The sequence below is a fragment of the Gopherus flavomarginatus genome, chromosome 5, assembly GCF_025201925.1.
Source record: "Gopherus flavomarginatus isolate rGopFla2 chromosome 5, rGopFla2.mat.asm, whole genome shotgun sequence".
Lineage (NCBI taxonomy): Eukaryota > Metazoa > Chordata > Testudines > Testudinidae > Gopherus > Gopherus flavomarginatus.
Window position 1 is genome coordinate 38,164,401 of NC_066621.1, and position 10,376 is coordinate 38,174,776.

Here is a 10,376-nt window from a genome sequence, read left to right on the forward strand (position 1 = left end):
GTCAGGTATTGGACATAGTGCTGGCGGCCAAAGGTGGGACCTGTGCTCTCATTGGAAAAGAATGTTGTGTGTTTATACCTGACAATACCAATGAGGTAATAGATTGAGCTAGCCACTTAGAACAAATCGCATATCTTCCCCATGAAGAGCTGAGTTCTTGATGAAAGTGGCTAAGTAACTTGTTCAATTTCTCTGGCACAGGAAACTGGATGTTTCAGGGAGCCCTGACTATCCTGTTTGGAATCCTAGTAATTTTTGTTTGTTTTCAGTTAATCTCCTGTTGTATCCAGAATTGTGTAAAATATGCCACCCAGGTGAGTGCCCCAAAACAGAGTGCTGATATGACAATTTTGTATATCGCTGATGAACAAAGAGATGAAAAACGGTTAATATGTGGAACCCAGTAAAATGTTGGTCATGGCGAAGTGTGACCAAAAGGAGGGATTGTGAAAGTAGAATGAATTATATTGTAAAAATAGAAAGGATTAAAGAAATGCTATCTGTATCTTTAAGCAAAATTGCTGGAATGCTGCAATCCAGGTGTCAGGAATGCAGACATTAATGTAGAACAATTGCTCCATTTAAGGGCAATTGGTGAAGTATTAGCCTTAGATCGATAAGAGTTAGTAAGGAAGTAGGATATGCATGCTGTGCCCCAGGTGAATTTTACTGTTTTGCTTTCTTTGTCCCTTTGTTTAATTCTTGCTCTTTTATCTGTAAATAAGACTGTTTCAGTCTTGCATGGCAGCTCACATTATCTGAGTGTTATTAGCAGAGCGCTGTGCTAATAAAATAGAGTGGTCTGACAAACTGTGAGTCCTGATTCTAACTTTGACACTTACTTACGCACACTTTTTATTTTATTTCATCTATTCTATCTATCTACTATGACTCCTAGTAGTAGTAGGCTGTACTTGTTTTTCTTAAACTTTAAGTTTCAAGGGAACTAGGCTAAGCTTGGTTTCCCTAAGCTTTTATTCTTAGTTTTGTTTATTAGGTTTTGATTTTAAGTTTAAGTTAGTCAAGTAAATTCTAAGTTATCTCTTAGCATTAGTTTCTTTTAAGCACTGCATCCGTCACTCAAGAATTGAGAGACCTGAACTGCAAGGCTGGTCCTGTGTCTCTTATCCTCAGGTTATCAAGGAAGAGTGTGAGTATGTTAACCAAAGCTTTGTTCCATATAATACAAACATTAACATATTTTTCTTTTGAATAACAGTAATGCAATTGTAACTTTTTATAACTCTGGGTATTTTACCATTTACTTACTATTATTGATTGTAATAAAAGGTCTTTAAGGCTATAACTGTCTGAGTGCGAGCTTCCTGTCATACCCTCAAGGGTCCTTTGTAAATTCTGTGGAGCTTGATTTGGGACAAGATCATTTATGTTCTGACCAAAAAGATTGGTGAGCCTAAAACCCATACTATTACTATTAATAATGTATTATTATTATTAATGAAATTAAATTAAAATTGACAAATTAAATTAATATTGTGCGTTTACACCCTAAATCAGGCTACAGTCTGCAACTTGTGCAGCTCTAGCTTCTTCTGATTTTCACTCTTATTTAATTTGCTTATTTTTCTGTCACTATTTCCCTTACCCAAAATAAGCTATCAGAAAATAACAAACATAATCACTTTGTCTGTTTTCCAGCCACCACACCCAAAACTCACTTAAAATCACTACCAGTGTCTCAAAGCAATCAGCTGTGTATCCTGCCGACTACGCCACTGTGATGGGTTGGGTCACAGAAACCCCCTTGGGACTGCCACTGGATGTCCTGAGACTACCTCCGAGCCTGTTTCCCCTGCCAGCTTGGGACTTCAGTATTTTGCCTTGTTTGAGCCAGACACGTTTGCCTGCTGCAAACACAGATCCAAGTCTGAACCACGTCCCGCACAAGCTGCAGGCTTCACTGAAAACAGCTCAAGAAGTACTTCTGTCTCCAGCACTCAGATACCCAGCTCCCAATGGGGTCCAACCCCCAAATAAATCCGTTTTACCCTTATAAAGCTTATACAGGGTAAACTCATAAATTGTTTCCCCTCTATAACACTGATAGAGAAATATGCACAGCCATATGCCCCCCACCAGCTATTAATACATACAGTGGGTTAATTTATATGTAAAAATGGGATTAATTAAATAAAAAAGTCCGATTAAAGTGGTTCCAAGTAATAACAGCCAGAACAAAGTAAATTAGCAAACAGAATAAAATAGAACATGCAAGTTTAAGCCTAATACAGTAAAAACTAAATGCAGGTAAATCTCACCCTCAGAGATGTTCCAATACGCAAAGGAAGGACATAGGATACCATGGTGATTGGCATCCTATTAATAGCTACATAATCTAGAGTACTCTTACATGTCTTATAGATTTTATGTTCCACTTCTTGGTCCCAGGACAATGAGGTGATTCTGAAACCAGGAATGACTCAGAACAGCTACAGCTGCAAACAATTAGTACGTTTCACCTATATCTAACTTTCTGTTCCTTTGAAACCAAATTTGTTGCTAAGGCTGATTGAATGTTTTTCTTCAGAAGTCTTTTTTATGGGAAATTGGATTTTCAATCAACTATTTTTTCCATAAAATTATTTTTCCCCTGCAAATTATCCACTTTCAATCAAAAAAACCAAACTCCCCTCCTCCCCAAACCATGGCTGTGGGACTCTGGTGAAGTTCCAGGTCAGTTCAGCAAGAGGAGAGACCATCATGCATAATGGGGGATGTAGTCTAGCCTGGGAGCCTGGCCCATGGAAGAGATTGGTGGTGTGTGGTATCTGAGGCCCCAACCATGGTATTTCCGAGTCGAAATATTAAGTTCTTAGAAAAAGAATTCAGTCTCCACAACAAAAAAAATCCAAAACCCTTTGTGCATCCTTTCTACCCAACTTGCACTGAAAACAGCAGGATGAAATATACCCCTTACCTAATACTCTGTAACTCTGGTAGAAATTGCATCATTTCAGAACACAGTAAGGAAGAGTAGGTCAAATTAATCCCTAGGGCACCAATTACACAGAGGGTGGTTTTGGCTCAGTGAATGCCTTAATTAGGTGTTATGGCTCTTTAATCTCAGGTATTGCTTCAGGAATCATGTGCCACAGATTACACATCTCAGTATAAAACTTCCCAAATGCTCCAAACTGGCAGTTTCTGTCACTGGAGAAACGCCACCACATCTCTCTCTCTCTCTCTCTCTCTCTCTCTCTCTCTTTGCAGCAGGTACTTGCAATTGTCCTGAATTACAGTCACACCAACATGTGGACCCTTTCTTTAGCTAAGGAATAATCTCTTCAGACTGATTCCCTCACAGCACAGTCACAAGACACTGTTTTCTGTTTGGATTAGTAAACAGGAGTGTTTGTGTGAGGGGCATGATTAACCTGCGTGTTATTGTATTTGCACAGTGTGTGCATCTTATTGAACACCTGGAATGACCAGCTGTGAACATCTGGCTCTGTGAACTAAGCCCTTCCCTGATATGCATTAAGAAATTGATCTCTGTTTATTTTCACTCACTTCATTACAGAGAAGGAACAGGCTTTCCACACCATCCACCTGCCCACATCTCTGTAGCTGCCTGATCTGTGTTCAGAGATGATGGAAAAGGGAAATCACTCGGAGGCGACTGAGTTCATTCTCTCAGGACTGACAGATCTTCTGGAGCTGCAGGTTCCCCTCTTTGTGATGTTCCTACTGATTTATGGTATCATCCTGGTGGGGAATGGGGGGATGATCTTGTTAATCATGAGTGATCCACAGCTCCAGACCCCCATGTACTTTTTCCTCAGTATTTTGTCTTTCTGTGACCTTTGCTTATCCTCGATAATTTCGCCTAAGTTGCTGCTGAATTTCTTAGCCGAGAGGAAAAGCATTTCTTACACTGCCTGCGCTGTGCAAATGTCTCTCTCTATCGCTTTTGCAGATGCTGAGAGCCTCTTGCTAACGGTGATGGCGTATGACCGTTATGTGGCCATCTGTAACCCGCTGCTCTATACAGTCACCATGTCCAGGCAGCTTTGTAAACTGCTGGTGGCTGGGGCGTTTGCTGTGGGGATGGTGGATTCAGTGATATACATGAGTTTTATATTTCGTCTGTCATTCTGCAGCTCCAACATCATCAATCATTTCTTCTGTGACATCCCTGCACTGTTGTCTCTCTCCTGCTCTGACACCTGCATCAAGGAGATTGTGATGTTTTTTTTCACCTGCCTCTTTACAGTGGGCAGTTTTGTGACTGTGCTCCTCTCTTATGTCTATATCATCTCCACCATCCTGAAGATCCGCTCCACCGAGGGCCAGCGCAAAGCCTTCTCCACCTGCTCTGTCCACTTGACTGTGGTGGTCCTGTTTTATGGCACCCAATTCTTCACCTATTTACATCCCATCTCCAGCTATTCCATGGACACAGACAAAGTAGCCTCACTGTTTTATACACTAGTGATCCCCATGTTGAACCCCCTCATCTACAGCCTGAGGAACACTGAGGTGAAGGATGCCCTGAGGAGAGCAATGAATAAACTCCAATTTTTGAATCCATTTAACTCAGTACTGGTTTAGTGATGGGGAGTGGAAACAGGTGAATTCAATTCCCAGCCCATTGCAATGTAATTTTACAGAGCCCTTTGGGGTATTGTTCATTTCTGTATTGTTATTATTATTAATCTGTTTGTATCCCAACATGGTCTGCAGCCCCCACCTAAAATCAGGGCTTTATTAGATGATTACCCCAGCAAAATTCCAGGAGGCATCTGTTTCACATGTGTGAATACAGGTAATGTGCTTCGAAAGCACAGACCTATTTGTAGTGGGAAAGAAGAGGGGGGCATCTAACCTATCTCCCTCTTGGTAGTGGGTTTGGTTTTGTTATGCAGTTGCAAGTATGAAGTGTGTGATTTCAATGGCTGAACCAAAGGGCGTTTTGCACACTCTCCTGATCCTCTGCAGCCCTTTATGTCCTCTGTGGGGTTGTTGTAGAGATTGTCGCCTGGTTTGTATCCATGCGTATGGAGGAGAAAGGTGATTTCCATCACAATGGCCTTTATTTTAAGTTAAGGGACCAACAAATAAAGTAAGAACAAGGGTAACATTTCCAAAAGAGAGCATGGTGTGTGTGCATCCTCTGTGAGAATCTGCACTGAACTGAATACAAAACAATATGGAAAGCTTGAGTTTTCTCTACCATATAAATGAGCCAGAAAGAAAAAGTCATATCAGACACTAGATGTTAATACCACAGGAACAGGTTACCAGGTTATGCTTCACTTATAACTAAATCAAGAATTTTCTCTCCTCTTGTGGGTTCCAGGACCAGCTGCACCAAGAGGCAGTCATTTAACGTGTCAAGAAACTTTATCTCTGCATCTCATCCTGATGAGACGTGTACCCAGGCAATATGGGGATAATTGAAATCCCCTATTATTATTATTGAGGGTTTTTAATTATTTTACAGCCTCTCTAATCTCCCTGAGTATTTCACAGTCACTGTCACCATTCTGCAGGAAAGTACAATGGAGTCTGAAGAATAGGGCTTCTGGGAATTGTACAGCTCTGGTTACTGTGAGTGAGAAATGGATAGAGCTGGGCCAATAGCTGATTGTTGAGTTCATGGGTGGTTACAAAAAATTGAAAAACAAATTCAGTTCAACCTGAACCAAATCTGAAAATTCCCTAAATGTTTGACAAATATAAAACATTGACAAAAATGTCCTGTAGGATCGAAGGAAATATTTAGCATGACCAGAAATGGAACATTTCCTTTCCTTCCTGGATACTTTTTGATGTAAAAGCAAAGACAATGTAGGGTCACATGGACAAAATGGAAGGAATGGAAGAGGCGGTAATGGTGCTGCTTCTCTTGTAGATTTTAACCGAGTCATTAGGTCACTCCCGTGGGATGTGGGAGATCCAGGTCAATTCCCCCTCTGTCTGATGGGGAGAAGTTATTTGAAAGTGGGTCTCTCACATTGCCAGACAGTACCCTGACGAATGGGCTTTGTTCTGTCCTGCATTGTTCTCAGGTCTGGTCTACTCTACAGCTGTAAATTGATCTCAGTTGCACTACTTCAAGTTGACTGAGGCCATGTCTACATCTAAAGTTTTGCAGCGCTGGTTGTTACAGCTGTATTAGTACAGCTGTATAGGGCCAGCGCTGCAGAGTGGCCACACTTACAGCAACCAGCGCTGCAAGTGGTGTTAGATGTGGCCACACTGCAGCGCTGTTGGGCGGCTTCAAGGGGGGTTCCGGGAACGCGAGAGCAAACCGGGAAAGGAGACCCGCTTCGCCGCGGTTTGCTCTCTCGTTCCCGGAGCCACCCAGCAAACCGCAGGGAAGGAGACCTGCTTGCTCTGGGCTCCGGGAACGAGAGAGCAAACCGGGAAAGGAGACCCGCTTCGCCGCGGTTTGCTCTCTCGTTCCCGGAGCCACCCAGCAAACCGCAGGGAAGGAGACCTGCTTGCTCTGGGCTCCGGGAACGAGAGAGCAAACCGGGAAAGGAGACCCGCTTCGCCGCGGTTTGCTCTCTCGTTCCCGGAGCCACCCAGCAAACCGCAGGGAAGGAGACCTGCTTGCTCTGGGCTCCGGGAAGGAGAGAGCAAACCGGGAAAGGAGACCCGCTTCGCCGCGGTTTGCTCTCTCGTTCCCGGAGCCACCCAGCAAACCGCAGGGAAGGAGACCTGCTTGCTCTGGGCTCCGGGAACGAGAGAGCAAACCGGGAAAGGAGACCCGCTTCGCCGCGGTTTGCTCTCTCGTTCCCGGAGCCACCCAGCAAACCGCAGGGAAGGAGACCTGCTTGCTCGGGGCTCCGGGAACGAGAGAGCAAACCGGGAAAGGAGACCCGCTTCGCCGCGGTTTGCTCTCGCGTTCCCGGAGCCACCCAGCAAACCGCAGGGAAGGAGACCTGCTTGCTCTGGGCTCCGGGAACGAGAGAGCAAACCGGGATAGGAGACCCGCTTCGCCGCGGTTTGCTCTCTCGTTCCCGGAGCCACCCAGCAAACCGCAGGGAAGGAGACCTGCTTGCTCTGGGCTCCGGGAACGAGAGAGCAAACCGGGAAAGGAGACCCGCTTCGCCGCGGTTTGCTCTCTCGTTCCCGGAGCCACCCAGCAAACCGCAGGGAAGGAGACCTGCTTGCTCTGGGCTCCGGGAACGAGAGAGCAAACCGGGAAAGGAGACCCGCTTCGCCGCGGTTTGCTCTCGCGTTCCCGGAGCCACCCAGCAAACCGCAGGGAAGGAGACCTGCTTGCTCGGGGCTCCGGGAACGAGAGAGCAAACCGGGAAAGGAGACCCGCTTCGCCGCGGTTTGCTCTCGCGTTCCCGGAGCCACCCAGCAAACCGCAGGGAAGGAGACCTGCTTGCTCTGGGCTCCGGGAACGAGAGAGCAAACCGGGAAAGGAGACCCGCTTCGCCGCGGTTTGCTCTCTCGTTCCCGGAGCCACCCAGCAAACCGCAGGGAAGGAGACCTGCTTGCTCTGGGCTCCAGGAACGAGAGAGCAAACCGGGAAAGGAGACCAGCTTGATTACCAGAGGCTTCCTCCTTCCACGGAGGTCAAGAAAAGCGCTGGTAAGTGTCTACATTGGATTACCAGCGCTGGATCACCAGCGCTGGATCCTCTACACCCGAGACAAAACGGGAGTACGGCCAGCGCTGCAAACAGGGAGTTGCAGCGCTGGTGGTGCCCTGCAGATGTGTACACCTTCAAAGTTGCAGCGCTGTAACTCCCTCACCAGCGCTGCAACTTTCTGATGTAGACAAGCCCTAAGTTAGTCTGATTTACAGCGGTGCCACACCATACTATGTCACCAGAAGAGTTACGTAACTGAAGGAGTGTATCATACATCATCCGACTGCGTTAGTGTAGCCCAGCCCTGAGAAAGATCCATGATGGAACATAGTGTCTGAGGGAGCTGGAGTACAGACTTCAACAGGTGTGAACGCTCCCATTGATTTAGCATGTCTTCTCCAGACAAGCTCAATCAACATCGTTTCATCTATCGCAGTAATCCTGATTTAATCATTAGCGTAGATATGGCCTCAGTCTCACTGGTTGAAGCTGTTGCATTGTGGATAAAAAAAAAGGAAGAATCACAGGGCCAGAAAGAGAGAAGACTCTATAGACAAGTAGTTTGGGGCACCAACACGCTCAACTTCATGTCTCTGTTCCAGTGGTTATTTAATTAGTCATCTACCGTAGGACAACTTGGAAAGGAGAGATTGAGAGCAACCCAGACTGGAATAGCACATCACTCAGTGGCTGGGATGCTTTCTGTAAATATAGGAAACCCAAGTGCACATCTTTGCCCAGCACTGGGCAGAAGGGGGAACTGAACCTGAATCTCACACCTCACCAGTGAAAACCCCAACTATTGAGCTAAAAATTACAAAAAGAGAGAGCATCACCACCTCCTACTGGCGGCTGCTTTGCCATTGGTGCCTAAATCTAACTCTCACACAAACATTGTTTTGGGACAAGGCTACTAGGAGACTTTGTAACACATTTGTGAATAGTTTCAGGTCAGCCCCAAGGCATTGTTTTTCACAGTAAATTATTACTCCAGAAGAATTTCACCCATTTCTAGATACTTTTGTGTCCCAACCCTGGAAAATTACTTTAAAATATTTTAGGAGAGCTGACAAACATATGAAGTGGAATAGTCACCTCTGTTTCCTATCATATTCAAAAGACCTCATGGGAGAGACAGTGATCCAAACAAGCTGATTCTCTGGCCCCCTGTGTTCCATTTCCACAAGGAAAGACACGGCAACAAAATTAATTGCATGTGCTGTGCACATCTGTTGTGCTGGGAGCAAAGATGTTCCCGGGATCAAGTCTCAAAGTCATCCCAGGAAGCAGCTCCAGAGGTATTGAGGGAAATGTTGGTGTGGTGAGCAAACAGGGAAAGATTCGACTCTGACTTTATGCTTCTGATTTTATGTTTCTGAGCAAGTACTGCTTCCGTCTTCAACTCATTGTAAGTGAAGGGAGGAAAAACAAAGAGCTACCAGCAAGTCATGGGCAAACAAGTCAGTTTCAGAGCACTTCAGCCTTTAATTGAAATGACAGTGAGCTGTTCATGGGAGGGGAAGGAAGGAATTATCCCGAGAGGAGAAATTTCAACTTTTCTGAACATATTTACCTATCAAAAGAAGGAAAGAGCTTTACCAAGGGAGAGAGAAGAGTGATTGGAAAAGAAGAGAGAAATAGCTTTATCAGGAAAGGGAAAACTCCCTCATCAATTCAGGGAATGTCTATTCCAGGGGTCGGCAACCTTTCAGAAGTGGTGTGCCAAGTATTCATTTGTTCACTCTAATTTAAAGTTTCGCATGTCAGTAATACATTTTAACGTTTTTAGAAGATCTCTTTCTATGTCTATAATATACAACTAAACTACTGTATGTAAAGTAAATAAAGTTTATAAAATATTTAAGAAATTTCATTTAAAATTAAATTAAAATGTAGAGCCCCCCAGACCAGTGGCCAGGACCCGGGCCATGTGAGTGTCACTGAAAATCAGCTCTCATGCCGCCTTTGGCACATGTGTCATAGGTTGTCTACCCCTGGTCTATACTAAAGCCATTACATTGACTCAGCTATGGTGTGTAGCAGTGCCGTAGTATAGATGCTTTCCACATTGATGGAAGAGTTTTTCCTTCGATGCAGTAAATCCACGTCTCCAGGAGGTGGTAGCACAGGGTGTGAAAAATTTCCCTCGCCCCCTGTATGACCGAGATCTGTTGATCTATTTTTTAAACATAAACCAGGCCTCAGAGAAGCTGCCAATGGAAAAGACCAGTTAGGAAATCTAGTCCTATCTCCCTGCCAGAGCAGCAGAATCCCCTTCGGTCCTTCTTTTTGTTCAGGCAAGTTGGAAATATTCCAGCTGTCCCAGCTTCCCAGTAGAGATTATTCTGTATTATTCTGCATTCTGACCAAGCTCAGTGTCAGGCTGTGTGTGTGTATAGTGTGTATAGTGGGAACTCTGTGTGTGTGTGTGTTTGGTGTGTAGTGGGCACTGTGTGTGTGTGCATTTAGTGTGCATTGGGCACTCTGTGTGTGCATGTGGGGGGGTACAGTGGAGCTGAATATCATGTGTAGGCAGGTGTGTGTCCCTTGCCCCGACCAGTGCTCAGGCTGGCATCCCCCCTCCTCCCAGTGCAGGGAGGGTTCCTTGTCAGATCATAGATTCATAGGACTGGAAGGGACCTCAAGAAGTCATCTATTCCAATCCCCTGCACTAACAGCACAACTGAGTATTATCTAAACCATCCCGGACAGATGTTTGTTTAACCTGCTCTTAAAAATCTCCAGTAGTGGAGATTCCACAGCCTCCCTAGGCAAGTTATTCCAGTACTTCACTACCCTCATT

The 10,376-nt window shown here is 45.0% G+C and overlaps 1 protein-coding gene across 1 annotated transcript; it reads left to right on the top strand.

Annotated features, from left to right (window-relative positions):
- Positions 1–3,609: 3,609 nt before the first annotated feature.
- On the top strand, positions 3,610–4,572 carry LOC127051490 (olfactory receptor 1052-like). The gene has a single exon (XM_050953811.1). It carries the CDS (start codon positions 3,610–3,612, stop codon positions 4,570–4,572), a length of 963 nt encoding a protein of 320 aa, XP_050809768.1.
- Positions 4,573–10,376: the final 5,804 nt, after the last annotated feature.